At 44.8% G+C, this 24,719-nt stretch overlaps 1 protein-coding gene across 2 annotated transcripts in view; it reads left to right on the top strand.

The window, feature by feature from the left end:
• LOC129470305 (heparan sulfate glucosamine 3-O-sulfotransferase 3B1) overlaps positions 1-23,878 on the top strand; it is a 48,914-nt gene extending 25,036 nt beyond the window's left edge. Inside the window, exons 2-3 of one of the 2 annotated variants that reach the window (XR_008653199.2) lie at positions 19,533-20,207; positions 22,484-23,878. Coding sequence is in view for 1 of the 2 variants with exons in the window: in XM_055257990.2 (XP_055113965.1) it covers positions 19,533-20,151 (619 nt within the window). In the remaining variant the exon portion in view is untranslated. Of the gene's footprint in view, positions 1-19,532 lie in introns of both variants that reach the window. The other variant, XM_055257990.2, reaches the window with a different exon arrangement.
• Positions 23,879-24,719: the final 841 nt, after the last annotated feature.

Here is a 24,719-nt window from a genome sequence, read left to right as displayed (position 1 = left end):
TTTGTTCCTGCATTTGTTTACTCTTCCTTTATCTAGCAACCGTTTATTTTTGCCACAGTGCAAATAAGCCAGTCCTCACACCCTTGGAGGACTGCTGTAGCAGATGGATAGAGGTTATGATGATTCTCTCTCTCTGTGTGTGTGTGTGTGTGTGTGTGTGTGTGTGTGTGCATTTTCAGGAAGGATGTTGGGAACGTAATAGTTATGAAAAAGGAACAAGGAGTGTATAGAAATAGATTAGAAGAAGGAGGTCCAGAAAGAATATTCCAGGAGGAGGGAAGTCCATGGGGGCCAAGAAACCTCATGATCCACTGGAGAAACCACAGGTGCTTCCTGATAGCTGGGGTGAAGCAGAGTTGGAAGGAGGGTTGGAAAGAGAGTGAGGGAGTAACTTAGAATTCCCTTGGAGCGAATTCATATATGCCCTGCCAGGGAGTTTGCAGATCATTCTCAACACAATGAGAAGCTATGAACATTTCCAGATTTGGCTTTAGGAAAGATGTCTGTGGAAGCAAGGGATGGAGGGATGGGCAGAATGGATGAGGGTATTCCCAGCCTATTTTCCAATCCATTTTTCTAAACTTATTTGCCATCATTTCTTGAAAACAAATACAAAAACAAAAAACAAAAACTTCAGTCCAGGCTAAATGGCCCAATGGCTATCTCATTCAGTAGGCTTTGTTCATGTTCCTAAATAGGAGCATCTTTTGTTCCTGATTTCTTCACTTCCACCTACTCTTGGGGCAGGCTTAGGGGCCGTGGCTCACACCTGTAATCCCAGCAGTTTGGGAGGCCGAGGTGGGTGGATCACTTGAGGTCAGGAGTTTGAGACCAGCCTGGCCAACATGATGAAACCCCATCTCTACTAAAAATACAAAAAACTAGCTGGACGTGGTGGTGTGCACCTGTAATCCCAGCTACTTGGGAGGCTGAGGCAGGAGACTTGCTTGAACCCGGGAGGCGGAGGTTGCAGTGAGCAGAGATTGTGCCACTGCACTCCAGCCTGGGCAACAAGAGCGAAACTCTGTCTCAAAACAAACAAAAAAAAGAAGCAGCAGCAGCTTCGGTTGTCCTGAGCACAACCTCTGGGTGCCAATTTTTCACGTTTCTCATTTTTGAGTCAAGTGTATGATATCTCTTGACTGTCTCTGGAATTTCTCTCAACATAAATGGTAGGTCCCTGGAGGGCAAGAATCATCCCGATCAACAACACATACTGGCCATATCACTGACCCCTTCATCATCATGCCAAATATTAAAGTTAAATTCAAGTTTCCTTTCCTCTTGCTGCTACCTAGGTGGCATTTGCCATCACTTGAGGGAAGCTTGGGAATGCAAACTAACTTTAATAATAATTAAGGCAAAATAATAAGTAATAATTAACACAAATCTGCTAATTAGTGCAATTTTTCTCATTGTTATTAACTGTAACCATGTATTAAAGCATCCCAAGTTCAATGGGGGGAGATGGGCTCAGAGTTTGCTGTGATCCACAGGTAAAATAAGGAACTCTGATCTTATCACATTTGTTATGTGTTTTTGCTTAGCATTTAAGTTCAAGACTTTTATGGGTATAGCCACTTAATGTCGTTGCGTCACTTAATGTAATGGGTGTGATGATACATGTATGTGTCATCTTTGGACATCAGGATACTGGGACCATCATCCTTTTGAAGCCTGGCCCCACCTGTTTATTATTCCAAGTTGCCCTCGATTGACCCCTGAGTCTCTTGACATATTTGCATCATGACCTCCAGTCATTAGCTTTAAGCCTTGCTAGTTGGTTCCTTTTCTTTCATTCATTTATTCGTTCATTCAACAAATATTTTCAAGCGCTCGCGATGCCTGGTGTTTTGCTGTTTTTCTTGTATTTTTCCTTAAGATAGAGTCTTTAAAACTCACAGTCTAAACAAATACAAGACAAAACATGGAAGGCAATAGTTTCAATTAAAGATTTTGTTTTTAGAAATGGTCATTAGGCTTAAAAATAGTCACAGGGTCAGTTTTCCACCAGGCCAGTGCAGGGTAAAAGGCTAATCTCACTTGTAATTCTTAGCAGCTCTCTCACTGATGGTTTAGTTACTTAATCTCTTTGGTGCTTACTATGTCGTTCTTTAGGGGTGGAGAATGGGAGACGAACAGGAATGCTTTGTCTAAAGCATGGAAGAGTTGCTGGAAATTTTAAGACTCACCAGTCAGGCAACATCATCTACCAAAAAGTTCTCATAGAATGTAACAAATAATCATGGAACCTGCTCAAATAATGCAGAACCTTTGTCCATAGCTTCAGGCCTCCAACACTTTCGTTCTCTCTTTGGATGTGAAATGCACAAGGCAGGTTGGACTCCGTATACTGATCTGTTGCAAATGTATCGGGCTTTTAGAATAAATGGTTGACCATGACAATGAAAAGATGAGAATGTAGGGAGGTTGGGCTTACTTTCTCCTGCTGAAAGTTGATTCTGGGTAGCATCTAAACTTCACAAGCTGAGAATACCAAAAAATCCACAAAAAGAATTCCCCTGGGGAACACGGTGTGGACTTTAATTGATGGATGTCCAATTAGAGTTTCCAGTGACATTGCCATGTCTCTTGTTTTCTTGAGACATCTCTTGGTCAACCTCAAGCACATGGACAAGCCAATTAGGAAGAAGTAAGTACTGATGACAAGAAGGAGTGTGAGATGAGAAACAGTAGCCTTTTCTTTGTCTGTAGCATCTCAAGTTTTATACTCTCTGGGATCTTCTCTCTGATTAGAAAGTGCTTCTTTTCCACCTGGCAAGGTGGCACACACCCTTAATCCCAACACTCTGAGAGGCTGTGCTAGGTGGATCGCTTGAGCCCAGAAGTTTAAGGCTAGCCTGGGAAACATGGCAAAACCCTGTCTCTACAAAATAAAATAAAATAATACACAAAAAAAGAGAGAGCAACTGCTTCATTGCTTTTCTAAAATGTTGTTGAGCTATTTAAAGCCTATGATAACGGGGGTTTATTTGCACTTACTTCCCTTCATTTTAGTTGAGCTCAAGCTTATGTCTTCAGATTTTTATTGACTTAGTTACCTTACATTGTTTTTAGTGGATTGCCATGAAGTAGGGTTCTCTTGGTTGAGCACAAGGGAAGCAGAGAGCTGGATGGAGCCATTATCTCAGACTTAAGTCAAGCGCTGATTGAAATTTCTCTTGTCCCAAACTCCTACTGGTCTTGCACTCAGGAGGCAGGGAAGGTTGCTGATGATACTGAGTGTTTTCCACAGTGCTTGTGTCTTTTTAGCAGCCTCAGATGGATCCCTGCCCCTAAACTGGGGCTGTTTCTCTCCTTCTCAACCTAATTGTGTGCCATGAGAGAGAGAAAGAAAGAAAGAGAACGAAAGAAAGAAAGAAAGAAAGAAAGAAAGAAAGAAAGAAAGAAAGAAAGAAGAGAGAGAGGGAGGGAGGGAGGAAGGAAGGAAAAGAGAGAGGAAGGAAGGAAAGGAAGGGAGGGAGGGAGGAAGAGAGAGAAAGAAAGAAAACGAAAAAAAAAAAAAGAAAGAAAACGAAAGAAAGAAGAAAAGAAAAGAAAGAAGAGAGAAAGAGAAAGAAGAAAGTAAAAGAAAGGAAAAGAAAAAAGGAAAGACAAGAAGAAAAAGAAAAGAAAAGAAAGAGCTTGTATTAAAAGCTGCCTAATTTCCCATTCATCCTTGGCTGATCATCCAATTCATTCAGTGATGCCAACCCCAGAAGGAGACTGAGTTTTCCCTTGTCACCAACATCCTACAGGGGGACTAAGAAGGAGGGCACCGAAAATGGAATGCTTCATAGCACAAGAGAAAAATTACAAGAAATCCAAACTCTTTTAAATATTTGTTGTTACATGAGCTTTTAAATTTGAAAACCGATTTTATGTCTCTTCTTCCTTAGCAGCATTTCTCTCATCCAGAGCCAAATGCCAACGGAGACATAAAGAGGGGGTGCAAGTGGGATTCATCCCACCTTACCCTTAGGTAGGAATTTGCTGCTTTCAGAGTGTATGCATCTACAAACTACACTGGATTCTTGGAAGAATTTTTTTGTAAAAGTGGCAGGACAAATGTTATCCTTTTACAGATGAGGAAAGACGGCACAGAGACGTTGTGCACTTGCCTGAGGCCACACAGCCTGACCTTGAACTCCACTTTCCTTTTGATTCACCAGGCTGAGTGCCTCATTTTAGGGTACATTTGACATTGAGCATCATCTGATGACACCTCCTGGGGGTGGTCTGTACCAATGCCCTTGGGGTGCGTTTTGTACATTCAAACATCAAATATTTATAGAGGTTCTACTTAACGTCTGCCAGCTTGTGCCCCCCTACTGCTGGCTGTAGGAGGAAGTGGCATGTGGGGAGTGGTGGGAGAAAGGGTGGTTATAATAACTTTAGAGCTGAGGAACACCCTTTTAAAACCAATCCATTAATTTTTACACGTGGAGAACTGAGCCCAAGCTTTTGAGTGTCTTGTCCAAGTGCCTCTTGTCTGTGGCAGGGCAGGAACTGGAACCTAGGGTTTCATACGCCCGGTGCTCACTCTGCTTTCATTCTGGGCACTGGGCAGTCCCTCCCCTTGTCCTGTTTCTCTCCTGGTTTCCCAGTGTGTGTGTGTGTGTGTGTGTGTGTTGCTTGCGGGTGGAGGTTTAGTGATCTTCATCAACTCTGTGTTGACTGGTGTTTTGGAAGCTCTCTGGGTGAAGGCCTGTTTACAAACATTTACACTGTGCTACCAAGGGTACAAGGGAAGGCTGCTTTTCTTGGGAATGAAGCTGGGAGCAGGGAGGGGACTACAGAGGCATGCGAAAAAGAAAAGCAAATTGCAAGCTGCCTGCTGGAGGAATGGCCCTTTGTTGCCAGGGAAGTAACCCACATAGGGCTGGAGCCCCACCGGCCCAGAAAAAAGAAGGGTGTTGGAGACTGGGAAGCTAGGACTCATCAGAGACAAAACGTTGGCCCAGCATGTGCAGAGAAGGATCTGTCCAAGCAGGAAAGAGCAGAACTACTTCAACTGCGGCTGGATTTTGGTACCCTCCTCCCCTTCTTTCTGGGTACTCAGCTCTGCCCCGCCCCTGCCCATTGGCAGCACTGATTTTACTTTCTAAAAAGTCTGCTTCCCAGAAAACTCTTGTTCTTTCTTTATAATGATTTTATTTTTAAGTTGGATTTTGTTTTGCTTTTTTTCCCCCCTAGGAAATAGGACACAGGATCACTGATTTCACAGGATTTGTCCCGGCATACAGTGAGGTCCTGTAAACAGGAGCAGTACCCCAGAGAGCTCACCCACAAAAGACTATTAGCTTTTAATTGAAACCCTCCCTCCACCCCCACCCCCAGCCCCTTCCAGGAACAGGAACTTGTGGCCATTGTGAAGCGGGGCCTATAACCGAGGATTCGGCCCCAATGAAAGGAATCTTGAGTTGACCCAGAGAAGCGAGATGCTCTTTTGAGCCCCACCCCCTTATGGTATTCAAGGGCTTTTCATTTTCCGAGCAGTATTGAAATTCTAGGACAATGGAGGCCAAATCCTCGTGGTGGGGGTTGGGGGCTGGGCGTGGAGAAAGGAGAGAGGGCCTGGAAGAGGAGGAGGGCTGGGGAGTCCATCCTTTGTTATTTTTCTTCTTTCCTACACATTACCTTTAAAACATTTAAAAAAGGAAAGAGAAAAGGCCTAGTAAACTTTTCATGAATAATGACATCACTTCCGGGGGCCCTATGGATCCTGCTGTGAAACCTGAAATTGAGAGCCAGTAACTATTTACAATTTCAGTTCAAATTATTTTAAACCCTCCCAAAGGAGTTCTTTGATATGCAAACATCTCCCCCAAATGGAGATAATTATTTATGGAGATGTGGGCCTTTGAAGGGAGTTCTCAGAAAGGGTGGCTTTGAGGCTTCCTAGGAAAGGAAGGAGGTTCCAGATAAAGAGTGGCAGGGCTGATACACATCTTCCGCCCAGCCGCCTCCCGCCAAACCCCACTCCCTGGGATGAAAGCTGCTTTAAAGAAGAAACTTCCCGGACTTACAACTTGCAAATTACAGCTCTCCTCTGTCATTGTCCCCGTGTCTGTGTTAAGTTTTCTGGGGAAACTGCCTTTTTTTCGTATCCCTGGCTGGGTGTCTTATCCTTCAGAAGTAGAAGAAGAAAGGGGAGAGGAGAGACTGTAACCTTTGTCTTTTTGACCCCTGAGGTTCCCTGGGATGTATAAGGTCATGTAGAAAGATCCCAGGGCTGTTTTGGGGGGTGAATACTTAAGGTTAGTACATTGGCTTTCGGAGAAGACAGTAGTTTAGGCCGTGCTTGTTACTACAGAAAATGCCGTGATTAGGACTGTAGTGACCTTGCGGCCTACTCTTTCTTTTTTCCTTGGATTTTCCTTTGAAAATGCTTTAACGCATTGATCTGCAGTACCAGATGTCCTCCCCCCATAACCTGCCAGCGTCTTCCACCTCTAGGACTTGCCTAGCAGCTTGGAAGTTTGCTTCTTGAAAGCGTCCTCTACCCTCCCCCATTCACAGCTAACCTAAAAGTCTGCAACCGCTCCCACCACCCGTTCAAGCTGGTCACCTGAGTAGGTGTCACCAATCTTCCTGGAATGGAAAGATTGAGCAACTGGTCCACGGAACGCGGAGCCTGAAATAAGCCCTCAGCTTCCATCCCACCGGTTCTTGGGTCCCTCATTTCCCTTATTATCGCATTTCCTTCCCCAAGGAACAGAGCAGGAGCTAAGGATCCAGCTCCAAGCAGCTGAGGCCAAGGAGGGGCTTGGGCAACCGCATTCAGCACGGTGAGGGCACAGAGCAGAGTCCTTGATAACTGATTGGCATCCTTCCATAAAAGAGGACCTTTTATCTTTTTTTTTTTTTTAGTGTCGTAGGTTAAGACGTGCTAACTTTGACAAATCTCAGTTGTAAAACTGAGAAGGGTTTTTCTTTTTCCTGAGTGCTTGAGGGTGGTTGCTAGGGGTTTCAAGACCAGCAAAGCTGCGCATGCTCCCTGCACCCCAGGAAGAGCTCGCAGCTCCAGGAAACCAGGTGATGAGAATAATACCCATGATGTTGGCCTTGGTTAAGGGGTGAGACCCTGTGCGTCCCCAGAGGAGAAAATGATTGTTCTCGTAGGAAAGAAACTAAAGAGAGATGGGATCTGTCAAAGAAAACCAGAGCCATAGTAGTCAAAGCGGTATAAAAACAGATTTTAGGCCTGGCACGGTGGCTCATGCCTGTAATCCTAGCACTTTGAGAGGCCGAGGCGGGCGGATCACGAGGTCAGGAGTTTGAGACCAGCCTGGCCAATATGGTGAAACCCCGTCTCTACTAAAAATACAAAAAATTAGCCGAGCATGGTGGTGGGCGCCTGTAGTCCCAGCTACTCGGGAGGCTGAGGCAGGAGAATCACTTGAACCCGGGGAGGCAGAGGTGGCAGTGAGTGCTGAGATGGCACCACTGCACTCCAGCCTGGGTGACAGAGTGAGACTCCGACTCAAAAAAAAAAAAAAAATTGATTCAACAACTATTGCAGCAAAGGAAAAGAGACCTCAGAACTGGCCTCAGTTCCTAATACAGCATAGACAAGTGGGGATTTATAGCCAAGGTGCTGTGGGTGAGAGGGTGGGGTAGGGTGTGGAAGCAGTAGGGGATGTCTTCCGGCAGGGCACGGTGAGAGGTCGTCAGTAGTTGGAAAATTACTGGGAGGAATCATCAGGGGTCCGGGGATTCTGGCTAAACCCACCTAGCCAGATTCTTCCTGAAGACAGGCCAGGGTGACCCAACATCACCTGGGGGATGGTAGAGGCTGAGAACCTTTTTTTTTTTTTTTTTTTTGAGACAGTCTCGCAATGGTGCGATCTTGACTCACCGCAACCTCTCCCGGGTTCAAGCGATTCTCCTGCCTCAGCCTCCCCAGTAGCTGGGATTACAGGCATGTGCCACCACGCCCAGCTAATTTTTCTATTTGCAGTAGAGGGGTTTCTCCGTGTTGGTCAGGCTGGTCTTGAACTCCTAACTTCAAGGTGATCCACCCGCCTCAGCCTCCCAAAGTGTTGGGATTACAGCCGTGAGCCACCGCGCCCGGCCAAGGCTGAGAACCTTTAAATATCGATGGTGATCAGCTATGGAGGATGGGGGATTCTAGCTAAACCAACTCAGTGGAATTATTGCTAAAATTGGAAATTGCAGAGGCAAAGAGAATGACAGAAGTTGAGGCCTAGTTGAAAAGTTTGGGAGAGCCTGAGTCGTTTGATTGGGAGCAGAATCTTTGCCAGATTCTAGTGTTTTTTCATGTTTTTTTTTTAATTGACTTTATTTTTAAGAGCAGTTATAGGTTCACAGCAAAATTGAAGGGAAGGTACAGATATTTATTTATTTATTGAGATATGGTCTCATTATGTGGCTTAGTCTGTAGTGCAGTGGATATTCAGAGGAGCAATTATAGCCAGTACAGCCTCAAATTCCTGGGCTTAAGCAATCCTCTTTTCCTCAGGCCCTCTGAGTAACTGAGATGACAGGCGTGCCAGCACACCAGGCTCATCAGGGATTTCTTATGTACTCCTACTCACCCCCTACATGCATAAACTCCCTCATTATCAATATTTCCTACCAAAGTGATACAATAGATGAATGTACATTGACATCTCATTATCACCCAAAGTTCATAGTTTACACTGGGGTTCACTGGTGGTGTTGCATAATCTATGGGTTTGGACATACGTATAATGACATGGAAGCTGCATGATGTTTTCCTGCAGAGTAGTTTCACTGCCCTAAAATATTCTCTGAATCATCTCTTTATGCCCCTCACCCAACCCCCAGGATCCCAGTGTTTGCTTTATGAGTTTAGCCGCTGATGTTTGTCGGTTTATCAGGCACTCAAAAAACTGCACTCTCTATTTCCTTTGCTCTTTTTAAGGGGGCATCCTTATTTCCTAGACAGATTTGTGACTGTGTAGATGCTAGGAACACGTTTTGCTTTGGAGTGGGGAGGGGGGAAACATAGCCTTCCTAGAAATCTTGATTCTTTGTAAAGATTTCTCTTTGTCACATTTTTGATTTGTGAGTTCTCTGAGGCTGGACCTGGGCTTCCTGGAAGGTAAAGCAGATGTGACGCAATGCCCTGTCTGGTGCTGTTGGGATTGGTGTGAGAACAGTTTATCAGAATGGGCAGACCCTCTGCAGATTCCACTGCTGAACTAATTTTAAAGATGAGGAAGCTGAGGCCCAGAAAGGCCCAGAAAAGCTGAAGCTCTTGGGATTGGTGTGAGAACAGTTTATCAGAATGGGCAGAACCTCTGAGACTCCACTGCTGAGCTAATTTTACAGATCAGGAAGCTGAAGCCCAGGAAAGTAATCACTGGGACGTGCCGATTAGGAGCAGATATCTTCAAAAAAATAACTTGTCCTTAAAGAAAAAAAAGCAACAGTAAATATATCAGTTATATGAAAATTTGGCCAGATGCGGTGGCTCACGCCTGTAAATCCCAATACTTTGGGAGGCCGAGGCAGGTGGATCAGTTGAGGTCAGGAGTTCGACACCAGCCTGTCCAACGTGATGAAACCCCATCTCTACTAAAAATACAAAAATTAGCTGGGCATGGTGGCGGCACCTGTAATCTCAGCTACTCTGGAAGCTGAGGCAGGAGAATCGCCCAGGAGGCAGAGGTTGCAAAGAGCCGAGATCGCACAACTGCACTCCAGCCAGGGCAACAGAGCAAGACTCTGTCTCAAAAAAAAAAAAAAAAAGGAAAAAAAATTTCTATGTCTCTATTGACGATTTTTTCATTTCAATCAGCATTTTCCCCAAAGCAGTGTCAAAACAAGGATTTGGGCAACCTTTGGCCCTTTCAAAGGGAACTTGTAAAATCTTCATTGGAAGAGGCTGAATAAGTAGATTTGGGGGAATGCTAGAATTGTTCTCTATCTTTTTTTTTTTTTTTTTTTTGAGACGGAGTCTTGCTCTGTCGCCCAGGCTGGAGTGCAGTGGTGCAATCTTGGCTCACTGCAAGCTCCGCCTCCCGGGTTCACGCCATTCTCCTGCCTCAGCCTCTCCGAGTAGCTGGGACTACAGGCGCCCTCCACCACGCCAGGCTAATTTTTTTTTTTTTTTTGTATTTTTAGTAGAGACGGGGTTTCACTGTGGTCTGGATCTCCTGACCTCCTGATCCACCCGCCTCGGCCTCCCAAAGTGCTGGGATTACAAGCGTGAGCCACCGCGCCCGGCCTTGTTCTCTATCTTGATGATAGTGGTGGTTACATAATTCGATGCATTTGTCAAAATTCTTGGAACTGGACACCAAGAATGATTTTTACTATATCTAAGTTAAAAAGTAAGTTTAAAAAACGAAAAAGAATCTTTGTTGGAGTTCAGAAAACATGGGATATTTCTGCAACTAAATAAGGAAGTCATTTTCCTAATGGGCCAGGAGAAGTGGGTGGGGTGAGTGTTTCCCTTGCTCTTCCCAGTTTTCCTCTACTGGCTTGGAAGACTGGGCCTACCCCAACTCAGTGTGGGCTGCAGCTTGCTCTCCTCTCTAAAGCACATTAACTTCCATCATCTGTTTTACATAAATTTCCAGGCATCTGTTTGCCTGTTGTGAGTTAGGTTACGCCCATTTCAATAATCTTCTTTTTTATTGTTGTGTAATTTACCAGTTCAAACAGTAACTACAATTGCTGGGCTCTAGGAGGAGGGATATCACCCGAGGAAAGGAAGAAGCAGAAGAAGAAATTAGGGCAACATTTGGTACTGGGTAACATCAGAATTATAGGGCTTTTTAGAACTGCTCTGGTTCATTTTAATTTCCTATGCCTTTAGCCTTTGAGGTTGGTTTTTAATAGTCCACTTCTAGCTGCAGTATTTAAGAGCCCCAGCAAGAGTTGGGATGCTCAGTGGTGAAGTCTCGTGTTTCTCCAAAGCCCTGGGACCGCCATTCCCCAGTGGGAAACTGACTTGGCAGGAAGTCAGCTCATCTTCTCAGCTGACCTCTCTATTCTGGAGAGGAAAGGCAAGGGGCAGAGGCTATCTCCGACTGCAGATGGAAATTCTAAATCCTCAAATGTGATTCTGAGCATCCTGCCTCAAGATTGGGAAAAAGGAAAGCAGGAATTTATGCCATTAATTCATCTTACTTTCATGGAATTTTTTTCTTTTAAATGAGAACTTAGTGTCTTTCTTTCCTTTTCCTTCCTTCCGTCCTTTCTTTCTTTCGTTTATAAAGAAAGAAGTTTATTTCTTACAGTTCGGGAGGCTGACAAGACCAAGATTTCGGGGACACATCTGGTGAGGGCCTTCTTGCTGGCAGGGACTCTGTTGAGTCCTGAGGCTGCTTAAGGCATCCGATGGCGAGAGGCTGAGTGCGTTCATATGCTCTAAAAGAGCACTGAGATTCATTTGCAGCCACAAACTTTTATACAAGCATAAATTAGACAATCTAATACTAGTATTATTCTTTACCTGTCTGTTTTTCTTCTGCTTAGGGTAACATTATTTAAGTTTTGATGATGAAAGAATTAGATACCTCTGTTAGCTTTTCTTTATCACACCAGTAGAGGTGGACTTATCTTTCTTCTAGTTTCCTTTCATTTGTTTTGTTTTACTGGTAGCCTGATTCATATCTGGTAACTAACTCTCAGAGGGGTGTGTGTGTGTGTGTGTGTGTGTGTGTGTGTTTGGGGCAACAAGTATCTTATCCTGATTGGATTTTTTTTTTTTTTTTTTTTTGAGATGGAGTCTCGCTCCATTGCCCAGGCTGGAATGCAGTGGCGGGATCTAGGCTCACTGCAACCTCCATCTCCCAGGTTCAAGTGACTCTCCTGCCTCAGCCTCCTGAGTAGCTGGAATTACAGGAGCCTGCCATCATGCCTGGCAAATTTTTTTTCTTTTTTTTGTATTATTAGTAGATACTGGGTTTTGTCATATTGGCCAGGCTGGTCTTGAACTCCTGGCCTCAGGTAATCTGCCCACCTCAGCCTCCAAAGTGCTGGGATTACAGGTGTGAGCCATTGCACCCGGCCTGCCTGAGTGGAATGGATTTGTTCTTTTCTCTGCAGTTTGTAGACCATCAGGACACAAGCCCTCACTGGCCCTGGGAGGTGATCTACAGGCAGCTGAGCGTGTGACTCTCACTCCTCTAGCCATGACTCAAATAGCTAGTCGTGGATTAGCTGAGCAACTTTCAGTTCTGCCAACAATGTTGTTTTCTCATTTTCCCCCCACCATTGGACCTCTATACCCACATAGTATCTCCACTTAGGTGCACATGAATATCAGCAGAATAAATGACTAGATTATGACAAGTTCCAGGCCCACAGATACCACAGCATAATGGTTTCCAGTCCTGGTTGCACATTAGAACCATCTAAAAGAATCCCATGTTGAAGCCCCACCCATGTTGAAGAATCCCATGTTGAAGCCTGATACAATGGGTGTGGGGAGGGGCCAGGCATATATTGCCAGTTAAAAGCATCCTGCATGATTTAAAATGCTTCCAGAGATGGAATTGAGTGCCACAGAGATGGCATATACTATTTTTTTTTTTTTTAGATGGAGTCTTGTTCTGTCACCAGGCTGGAGTGCAGTGGTGCAATCTCAGCTCACTGCAACCTCCACCTCTCGAGTTCAAGTGACTCTCCTGCCTCAGCCTCTGGAGTGGCTGGGACTACAGGTGCGTGCCACCACGCCCGGCTAATTTTTTGTATTTTAGGAGAGATGGAGTTTCCTCATGTTGCCCAGGATGGTCTCGATCTCCTGACCTAGTGATCTGCCCACCTTGGCCTCCCAAAGTGCTGGGATTACAGGCATAAGCCACCGTGCCCGGCCCATATACCTTTCTTTGTTTTTGTTTGTTTGTTTTTTGAGATGCAGTTTTGCTCTTGTTGCCCAGGCTGGAGTGCAATGGCACCATCTCGGCTCACTGCAACCTCTGCCTCCCAGGTTCAAGTGATTCTCCTGCCTCAGCCTCCCAGGTAGCTGGGATTACAGGTGCATGCCACTACGCCTAGCTAATTTTTGTACTTTTAGTAGAGATGAAGTTTCACCATGTTGGCCAGGCTGGTCTCGAACTCCTGACCTCAGGTGATCCAGCTGCCTCAGCCTCCCATAGTGCTGGGATTACAGGTACGAGCCACCACACCCAGCCTGGCTTATACCTTTCTTGAAATATCCTTAAACAAATTGAAAGACTGAAATACTAACTCCAGATCCTCCTGGTTCTCAGAATCATGCACTATGGCCCAGTTTTTTGAGGCCACTGGTGGTCCTGGAAGTTCATTGTGCTTGTCGTCCCCAAACCTTAATGGGGTGACAAGCCTGCTTTGCCCTTAGGTTTAATTAAAGAAGTAGGATCTTTCTTGGGTTCTGTCACCCTGTGTTCATGTGGGCACATATACCTGGTTAGTATCTCCTAGGCTTGTCCCAAGGAATACTCTTGTGGGCTGTAAGTATTGTGTCTTCCTTAGCTTTGGACTGGAGATACTGTCTAGCCCCATTGGCTTCACAAACATCTATTAGTGATATGTGCCAGGTTTACGTGCTTTTCAAAAAGTTATCCTTCCTGCCCATGCGGTAAAGAGGGGAAGAAGAGGCGGGGCCAGGGTTGCTGGAGAGGAGGTGCTGTTGCAATGATTGGTAATTTTCCAAACCCCATAGAAGGCAGTTAACAATGGGAACATGTAAACCAGAGAACCTTATTGTTTCGAAATTGGACGCCTATTTGAACAATTATGATCGGCAGTGATCTGATTAGCACTGAAATACCTATTAGGCTACTAATGTATGAATGAAAGAAAAAAATACAGGAATCTATTTAAAGAGAGGACAGGTGTGTAGCTCTACATGTTCTAAATCATATGAAGAAGAAGCAAAGGAGGGTTAAGAGAGGATCATCATGAACGGAAGAAGGCCCATCAGGAGAGTTGACTGCAAGTCCCAACTCTATGACCTGCAGCTGGTGACCCATCTCCAAGCAAGTCACCCTCTCTCCTTTAGACTCAGTGTCTTCATTTGAATTGGAGATTACAATAACTACCACAAAGGCATTAAAGTAGGTGATAAAGCAGGTGAAAGTTTGCAAGCTCCAGGGCGCTATATAATTATGAGCTCTGACTATCCCTTTGAGAAACTGGTTTTCATAATGAGTGACTCAGTTAATCTGCATCATGTGCTCACTCTGGAGGCCAGCCTGGGGTTGGACAGGCTGCTGAGGTTGCTGAGATGGGCACGCAGATTCCATGTGAGGGGGTCTTACCCTCGGCCACATCCTCATCCTTTCTTCTCTGTGCCACTGTTGAGATCAGAGAGGTTTCTGAGAGTGAGGGCAGGAAAGCGTGCCCAGAGGAGGGGTGGAGGAAGAGGAAGGTGTGCCCAGTTAGTGAATGGAAAGAACTTGACTCCAGGACTGCGCGGTTGTGGGATGAGGGTGGCAGAAGAAGAGCAGCCAAAGGGGCAAAGAGGGACTTGCCTGGATGGTTCTGTGCCAGGAGCCGTTGGCACACTTCTCGGGCCTGCCATGCTTCTCACTTGGTGTGACAAAGGTTCTTTGCTTGACCAAACTTCAGTCTGCCTCCTGAACCTTCTCCCAGGACCACCTGTGCACTTCCTTGTAAAACTCAGTCTTAGCGAAGGCCCCTGATAAGTCTTTTCAGCATGACCTCCTCACCCTTGATATGTTATCAGGTTCCTCAGCCTCCACCAGCCCCCAGGTGATGTCTGGTCACTTTGGCCAGTCTTCAGGGAGAGTCCTATTAGATCGGTTTAGCCAGAATTCCCCTTACCCCTCATGGCACCTCCTAGTAAGTTTCTATCCACTGACCCCCACCCTGCTCCTTGGCTATAAACCCCACTTGCCCATGCTGTATTTGGAGTTGAGGCCAATCTGTCGCCCCATCACTGCAAGACTCCACTGCAGTGGGTCTCTATACCTATCATGATGGTCCTGAATAAAGTCTTTGCTACTGTGATTTAACAAGCATGATTGATTACTCTTTTCTTTTTTTTTTTTCTTTTGAGACAGAGTCTCACTCTGTTGCCCAGGCTGGAGTGCAGTGGTGCAATCTCAGCTCACTGCAACCTCTGCCTCTCAGGTTCAAGAGATTCTTCTGTCTCAGCCTCCTGAGTAGCCAGGATTACAGGCGTGTGCTACCACGCCCAGCTAATTTTTGTATTTTTAGGAGAGACGGGGTTTCACCATGTTGGCCAGGCTGGTCTCGAACTCCTGACCTCAAGTGAACCACCCACCTCAGCCTCCTAAAGTGCTGGGATTCCAGGCATGAGCCACCGAGCCCGGCTGAGTAATTTTTTTCTTGGCATCTTGGGAGATGCCAGGGTCTGAGCCCAGCACCTACTACAGATGTGCCCCAGGAAGCCTTTGGAGAGGGCTCAGGAGGCATTTGCCAAAATGATAAATTCTGTTGTGGATCTCACCTCTCAGCCACTGCTTGTCTGCACCCAAGCATGCCGAGGGGAGAGTGGCCCCAGAGCGTCCACTGGACAAGGGCTTAGAAGTCTGTTTATCACAGCAGTAGTTCCCCTGGCTCCGTTATTTTGACAATAATCAAAATAAATTCTGAGGCTCCTTGAGTGCTTTCTGACACATGTAGACAAACACCAGACTGTCCCGGGGAGAGGGGCCCTTATAGGGTTTGGGGGACCAGCAGGTGGTCGAGCACAGTAAATCTGCCCATGGCTCAGGGAATCTGTATTTATGGTTGATCTCTCATTTCCTTTTTACTAGCTTTATTATGTGGTTTCTTATACACAATTGCGGATTTAGCATTCTGTTCAGCTACTGACAAGCCCTTCTTTAGGGCCAGTGAGGAAATTCTGGCTGCAGAGTTCAGGGAAGGTTGTGGACCCCAGGCAGGCTGAGAGCAGAATCCAGCATTCCTGCACTTAGCCTCTTCCAGGAGCCAAACCTCCCTCATTGCCCCACTGTGGGGTAGAACTGAATGAGTGACAAGTCCCCTGTGCACAAGTCTTGCTTCCTTACATCCTTTCCAAGATCCTGTCAACAGAAGATAATTGATAACATTTTTCTAACAGCCTGCTAGGTACCAGGCTGGGTACCAAAGCTAACGTTGCAGTTCTTTCAAAAGCCCTAGGAGGCAGACATCATCTTTTTTTTTTTTTTTCATTATTCAGATGAGAAAACTGCAGCACGGACAGATTAAGTGATGTGTCCCCCGTAAGTGGAGGTGCTGAGAGTCAAACTCGGTGGCCTGACTTCCAAGCCCATGCTAAGTCAGACTGACACCGAGATTCCCCTAAACCCCCTTCTCTGCAATGGCCCTGAAGAACCTTGGGGTTTGGTATTCCTTCGGTTGTGGTGATAATGCTTTGATTCTGAATATTAACCTCTTGTAAACTGTCTAGTTGCAAATGGTTTAACACAGGGGAAAAAGAACTTGGGCTTTATCTGACTTGACCTGCTTTTTAGTCAAATGCAAAATAAGTTGCAAGCTGAGACTCTCTTTAATCCTCAATCACATTAGCCTGATGACACTGCTACATTAATTTAAGTGGTTAATGGGCAAAGTGGGTCAATCCAGCTTTAGCTTAAACCAAGGCTGACTCCAGTGCAGCTGAGCAATCTTCCTTAAGGGAAAAGCACTCTTTAACTCCCTGTTGGCAGTCCGGAAGAAGGAGTGCCCGCCCTCCAGGGAATTGCCTTTTCTGGCTCCTGTGATAAAGTTTCTTAGGGGAATTGTGGTCTCAGTGGATTACGATGGCTTGAAGCTTAGAATGCCTTACGGAGAGGTAAATATTTGGTCAAAAATAATGTGGAAATTGTCTTTTTTTTTTTCCTTTTAATTCCTTTGCCTAGGCAGGAATCAATCAGAAATCTCTATTCCATAGTAGATAGCTAATAAATACATGGTATCTAGAATAATAGCAGGCACCCAATAAATTATCCGACTTGTAAATAATACCTTGTCTGATTGTAGATCTGTGGGCAAAGCTTAGTATCCACTTAGTTAACACACCTCCTTTTGATGTATACACATAGCACTTATACACATATGCTGAATTTTGGTCGTATGATATGCTGTAAACTGTGTATTGAGCAACTTAATAATGATAATAATAATGACAGTAGTAGTGGCTGCTATTTGTCAAGTATATTCCATATGTCAGGTGTGTTCTAAGCATATTATAATTATTAATTGTTTAATCCTCATTAAACTTCCATGAATATGTATTGGTAGCTCCGTTTTTGTGGACGAGAAAAAGACGCCCAGAAAAGCTAAATAAATTATTCAAAGTGACGTAGCTTATAAGTGGTAGAGCCAGAATTTAAACCCAGGCAGTCTGACTTTAGATCCCAAATTCCTTAACTAATTTAAGAAGCTAATTTAAGCTAAACTGAGTCAGCTTTATGAAGTTCATTTAATTTTTTTCCTTTTTTTAAAAAAAAGTTATTTGTGATAAATAATTGTGCATATTTTGGGGGTACAATATGATATTTTGATCTACGTTTACATTCTAGAAAGATTTAATCAATGGCTGGGAGCAGTGGCTCACGTCTGTAATCCCAGCACTTTGGGAGGCCGAGGCGGGTGGATCACGAGGTCAGGAGATCGAGACCATCCTGGCCAACATGGTGAAACCCCATCTCTACTGAAAATACAAAAATTAGCCAGGTGTGGTGGTGGGCGCCTGTAGCTCCAGGTACTCAGGAGGTTGAGGCAGGGGAATTGCTTGAACCCGAGAGGTGGAGGTTGCAGTGAGCCGAGATTGCACCACTGCACTCCAGCCTGGGTGACAGAGCGAGACTCTGTCTCAAAAAAAAAAAAAGAAATATTCAATCAAGCAAATTAACATATCCATCACCTCACCAACTTATCATTTTTTGTGTGTGGTAAGAAACTTGAACATCTATTTTTGTAGAAGTTTTGAAATACACAATATATTATTATTAACTGTGGTCACTGTGCAGTGAAATAGATCCCTACAACTTATTTCTCCAGTCTAACTGAAACTTAGGACCCCTTGATCAACATCTTGTCTTTCATCATCTTCCCTTTAATCCCCCAACCAGCCTCTGGTAACCACCTTTTTACTCTCTTTCTGTGAGACCAACTTTTTCAGATTCTACATATAAATGAGATAACACAGTATTTGTCTTTCTGTGCCTGATTTATTTCACTTAGCGTAGTGTCTTCCAGTTGCATTCATGTCATTGCAAATGACAGAATTTCCTTCTTTTTAAAGGCTGTGTAATATTTCATTGTGCATATATACTACACTTAAAAATCTATTCTCCATTGATAGACACTTAAGTTGCTTCCATATCTTGTCAATTTTGAATAATTCTATTATAAAATGAACAGGGAAATGCAGATTTTGACATACCAATTTCAATTCCTTTGTATATCTATCCAGAAGTGGGACTGCTGGATCTAACCTCATTTAATTTTTTTTTTTTTTTGAGACAGAGTTTCGCTCTTGTTGCCCAGGCTGGAGTGCAATAGTACCATCTTGACTCACTGCAACCTCCGCCTCCCGGGTTCCAGCAATTCTTCTGCCTCAGCCTCCCAAGTAGCTGGGATTCCAGACATGCACCACCACGCCCAGCTAATTGTTCTTTAGCTTTTAGTAGAGACGGGGTTTTGCCATTTTGTCCAGGCTCGTTTCAATCTCCTGACCTCAGGCGATCCACCCGCCTCTGCCTCCCAAAGTGCTGGGATTAATGGCGTGAGCCACTGTGCCCAGCCTGGTTTTATTATTATTATTGTTGTTGTTGTTTTATAATTTCAACTTTTATTTTAGATTCAGGAGATGCATGTGCAGGAATTTGTTGCATAGGTATATTGCATGATGCTGATGTTTGGGGTACCATTGATCCCATCACCCAGGTAGTGAGCATAGTACCCCCCTAAAGTATTTTTGGAGGCTTCTAGAGTTGTGTCTTGGGAATTTCCTCGTGGCATGTTTGTATCAATTTACTTACCTGATTTCACTGGATTTTTCGGCTGCTGTGTGCTTTGTTGCTTTGTGAAGTAAAGGCTTTGTTAGCAGTCACTGTGATAAAGCGGAAACAACTGGGTGGGACCCGAGGGATGTTCTCCTTCCAGTGCCTAAGGCACATCTGCCTGGGTTTGGTAAGTGTGAGAAGGCAGACTAGTGGCAGGACTCATGGACAGTGAAATCTCTGGGAGTCCTGGGTGCTATAGTTTTAGGAAAGGCACTTATCAGAGGCCAAAGGCTTTTCTATTTTAGCATCAGATGCTTGGGGCAATCTGAAAGCTGGGAAAATAAGGGAAAGGTTATACCCACAAGAGGATCTTAGAGAAACAGGTAGCTTGCCCTTTCTACCTTGCATGAAGGGGCCTTCGTGTTTCCGGTAGATGGTACCTGCCCTCCAAACCAGGTGGGATGCTAATGTACCTTTCAGCTCTAAAGTTCTACTTGCATTTTACATGTTTCTACCACTGCTTCCAGAAATAAGAGGGAGCTGGGATTAGAAGTCGTGACCTTAAGACGTGTGGCCAGAGAGGCGTCACCTTCTGACCCCGGTTTGTTTGCTTGCTTTTCTCAGGGACCTGATGCCCAGAACCCTGGACGGGCAGATCACCATGGAGAAGACGCCCAGTTACTTCGTCACGCGGGAGGCCCCCGCGCGCATCTCGGCCATGTCCAAGGACACCAAGCTCATCGTGGTGGTGCGGGACCCGGTGACCAGGGCCATCTCGGACTACACGCAGACGCTGTCCAAGCGGCCCGACATCCCCACCTTCGAGAGCTTGACGTTCAAAAACAGGACGACGGGCCTCATCGACACGTCGTGGAGCGCCATCCAGATCGGCATCTACGCCAAGCACTTGGAGCACTGGCTGCGCCACTTCCCCATCCGCCAGATGCTCTTCGTGAGCGGCGAGCGGCTCATCAGCGACCCCGCTGGCGAGCTGGGCCGCGTGCAGGACTTCCTGGGCCTCAAGAGGATCATCACGGACAAGCACTTCTACTTCAACAAGACCAAGGGCTTCCCCTGCCTGAAGAAGGCGGAGGGCAGCAGCCGGCCCCACTGCCTGGGCAAGACCAAGGGCAGGACCCACCCTGAGATCGACCGCGAGGTGGTGCGCAGGCTGCGCGAGTTCTACCGGCCTTTCAACCTCAAGTTCTACCAGATGACCGGGCACGACTTTGGCTGGGATTGAACAGACCCAGGCTCTGTACCTTACCCACGTGGCTTATCTATTGACAGAGATTATATGTATGTAAAATGTACAGAAATCTATTTTATAATAATTTATTTTTAATTCATAAGCAATTCACTAAGCTGCCTAGCCACACTCTTTAGAGAGTTAGCTTCATAATCTGTTAACATTCCAAAGTGTTTAATATTTCGTTCTCTTCTTCACAATTGATGGTGCTTCCATTTTTTCTCGTCCCCTACCTGTTATATTTAAAACGAAGAAAAGCACAACTTGAGATTTTTGTTGTTACGGGTATTCAGCCTTCAGTCGCCGTCTAATTCTCCAGTTGCTGCCTCCTTGTCTTGTCTTGGGTCTCCCATTCCAGCTTCCCTGTCTCTTCCTGCCTGTGTACCTCGTAGGAACGCTGAGCTGCCTCAACAGGGCTGTATTCGGAAGGGCAGATCTCATGTAGCAGCCTCCTTGCAGATGTGGTGTCGGGTCCAATGATGTAGCCTGAAAGCCACAGCCCTAGGGTTCTGTCCCCATCTCCATTCAGCACATGGGGGAATTTCTCACTCCCTTTACAGGGACATCCAGATCCTTTTTTTTTTTTTTTTTTTTTTTGAGATGGAGTCTTGCTCTTGTTGCCCAGGCTGGAGCACAGTGGTGCGATATATGCTCACCACAACCTCCACCTCCCGGTTCAAGTGATTCTCCTGTCTCAGCGTCCCAAGTAGCTGGGATTGCAGGCATGCACCACCATGCCTGGCTAATTTTGTATTTTTAGTAGAGACGGGGTTTCTCCATGTTGGTCAGGCTGGTCTCGAACTCCCAACCTCAGGTGATCCATCTGCCTTGGCCTCCCAAAGTGTTGGGATTACAGGCGTGAGCCACTGCGCCTGCTATCCACATCCTTTTAGAGTCAGAATACGAGGGTCCATTGACTTCAGCTTTCGATTTTGCAGGATGGCCCTGTATCCTCCTCTGCCCCATTCCCTGGTTCATTAACCAGTTTGAAGTGCATGCAGATTGTTGCCCCGTCTTTCCCAGGTCACGTGTGTGAGATGCCTGGATGCTGCTTCAGAAATCAAGATGATCTCCTTTAATTTGCATGAAACTACACCATGCTGCGTTCCCTAGGCAGACAGTTCTGCTTTGACACACCAAAGAATCCCATAGGCTAGCAGAGCCGCCAGCACAAACCAAGGGCGCTGGGTGTCGAGACTCAGAGGGGTCAGCTGTGTCCCTCGGCATCAGCGTCTACCAAGGTGCTGCTAGGTACAGAGCCAGCCAGTGTTGGGCAGCAGGCTCACAGCCTCAAGAGGGGGAAAAGACAAAGGCCTCAAAATGACAGGCAACCTGGCAGAGGAAGGGAGTCTGACACCTCGGCGTGATGCGTCTTTGGAATTCCTAGCTCATTTCAATTATATCTCAGAGTGATCATATGGGCGGTAGCCAGTGGCCAAACAGCAAGAACTAACAGTGGCCCTTGTGAAAAAAGGTTAGGAAAGCTGGGCCCATATTGCCTGTAAACCCTTGAGCCTGATGCTCATACAGCTGTCCCTTGTTTTAGCCAAGTCTTGACAGAAGGGTTACCAGCACTGTCACTGCTCTACAGAATGCTCTCGCCATGCCTCTCTGTTGATTTATAACAGTTGGGTAACCAGATAGCAATATAGTGGCAATTGAGTAGCCATATAGTAATACAGGGGCAGTTGGTTAAACATATAGCAATATCACATAATGATATGTTTAATTTAACCTCAGTTTTTTAAACCAGAATGCTTCTGCCATAAAAGAATTGTGATTTCAGTTATACTTCCATCAAGGAATATGTGGGAAGATATACATATTATCAAAATGGTTGGGATGGGATAGTTACAAAGGACACTTTTGTATGTTGTATGGGATCACTTGCCTGATAGTGTAAGAAATGTATGAAAAGAGGAAAAGATCATTCATTTTTAGAAACTGATTAGAGATGTCACTGGTCTTTAAGTGATGTCTTGAAAATCCGGTTTGTATTTGCCCAAAAGTTTTAGCCTACATCTGGCTAGCTTACACTTAGCAGCCAAACCATCATTGTGTAGGTTCTGTTTTGGAGGAAGCTCATGGAGGATCTGTGTATTTCTTACGTTTCTCCCTGTTCTCCAACGTTTTATCCATTTCATAGCTTTTTTACTGTCTCCAGAAAGTAGTGTGGGACCTGCACTTAGGGGAATACCAGAATCATAGCGTGGTTCTGCCTTCTTGATGAGTGACTGTGAAAAACACCTGCATAAGGGTGCTAATTGGTCGTGTATTTTTTCATTTATTTGAAATCAAACTGAGAACATCTCTTTTCAGTTTACAGCATAACATGGCTTGAAGTAAAAGGCAGTATCCAAGTCCTTCACCTGGTCTTGCCCTGTCTACTTTCTGACCACTCTGATGGTCTGATGTGGCTGTGGATGTGGAACTGCAGAAGAGTTCAGAGAAGAGTATGCAACAAAGCCATAGGAAAACACGCGGGAGCTTTTCCCTCCCCTTCAGGTCCCCGCCCTCTTTCCAAGCTGGACAAGTTTTTATTAAGTTGTTTATTCCCTGCCTTAAAACTGAAACAGGAAATTTTCTGGTAGAAGGAGGGTCATTTAGTCATGAACACTGAAGTGGGTCAAAATTCTATTCTGGGTCAAATCCTTGAATTCAAACAGATGTCCATAATTAGTACTGATGGAATAGAGCAAGTTTTTCTACGTAAGACAAATAAATCAAACATCATGTGCATCTCCTCACAAGGGTCTGATGGCTTAAAGTTCCTAACAGATCTGGTTGCAGCATCTGCCGGAGCTTGCACCCCATCATCGGACGGTCATCTTCCTCCTGCAGAAGTTAGGTAACGTTAAGACTTAGATTTCTTCCTGTTCTAGCAATCTGCAAGACCACCAAGCTTAACTTTTTAGCTGCCAGAAGACAAACACCCTTTTCTGTTTCGGCAATTTGTCCTGGCACGTGTTTTGGACTCCCTCCAATTTACACGAAAAGCTCTGATATTCATTGGAGTACTTTATTTTTTTTCCTCAGTTTTGTTTCTTTTCTCACGTAAAAACAAACAAAAAGGTCAACAAAAAAAATTGGGAGGTTTTTCTTGCTTCTATCTAGTTCATGCTTTCTTTGCAGTGTTTGAACAGTAGTCTGTTAACTTAGTAGGTGGTACCTGGAAAGGTATTTTAAGTAAAGTGACTGTTTAATAAATACTTAATTGGATGATGGAGGAGGAGAAATTGTTTTCTTCCCAGGATTCTCTTTGGGGGTCATTTTGAGTGACAGATATATTTTAGACATTTGGAGAAACAGTTTCAGATCCTGCCAGAATATTTTTGTGAAAAAGGAAAATGGAAGGTTCCAATAAACTAGAACCAGTACGTATCTAAGATGCTGACACAGAAGCTAATGTGACTTTTCAGCTTATCAAGAGGATGGCCAATAAAACTTAAAGGTGTGGTTAGATGTTTTCTCACTTTTGTGACATTAATTTATCACTGAGTCTCATTCAACCAAGTAATCTAAAATACTGTGCAAATTCTAGCAGTATGTCTTCGATAACTTGGATGTTAGGATAGCCAATATGTACAAAAAATTAAATCAAGTATTTTGTCCTATGTATAACACAAATTAATTTTACACAGAGAAAGATGTTTCTAGGCAAATGAAATTCTGGTAATTCATACTATTTCTTTGTATGAACAAATAAAATATATTTTGCCAACATGTGAGTACCTTTATGTTTTCTTAAGTATTACAGAAGGACAAGGTAGCAATATTTTATTTAATAATCCCATGTGCCTGCATGCGCACGTACACACACACACACACACACACACACACACACAGTCATTCTGAGGGCAGTCTGATCTTTCAGATTTTAAAGGGTCCAATCCAATATACAACGAATCCACAAGCATTTAGGGTGGATTTTTTTTTTTATAAATGACTCTGAAGACAAGATCGGTGAGAGGGGCTCGTGTGCTCTGGTGGATCTTCCCTGCAGCCCCCAGGAAGTCCTGTCTATTACACAGGATTCCAAGAATACTGAAGCCACTGCCTGCCCTAGTCTTTCAGTGCCACAAGGTTTGTGTGCATGGGCAGCCACATGTCACATGACAGGTGCGATGTGAGCACAGCACCTATGGCTGGGTGGATTTTGATAATAGGTGCCTTCTCTTCTGACTTTTACAGAGTGTTCTCCTATTAGGTGGAGATCCTTATCTGCAAGACAGAGACAGAAAGGACTCAGACAAGGCAGCATTTCTGTGTCTTTAATCCATCTCAAACTACCTTCTGCTTGCTTTTTACCTGGCACACCATCTGTACAATTAGTATTTGCTACTTTAACCATTTGATTCACTCTCTGATTTTACTTAACTTTAAAAGGAAACATTTTAAGTAAAAAGCCATGATGTCTTGCCAACAAGAGGAGATCATCATTTTTAAAAGGCACAATGAAAGCAAAGCAATGCTGTTAATTTCTAGCCCAGATAGTACCACTAAAGCCATACTAGCCTTACCTTAGGCTCACTTGCTGCTCCTGGCAAAGATTCTACTGTTCA

The sequence above is a fragment of the Symphalangus syndactylus genome, chromosome 20 (assembly GCF_028878055.3).
Source record: "Symphalangus syndactylus isolate Jambi chromosome 20, NHGRI_mSymSyn1-v2.1_pri, whole genome shotgun sequence".
NCBI lineage: Eukaryota > Metazoa > Chordata > Mammalia > Primates > Hylobatidae > Symphalangus > Symphalangus syndactylus.
Note: the sequence above shows the minus strand (reverse complement) of the source record. Positions and strands in the feature narration are given on the sequence as shown.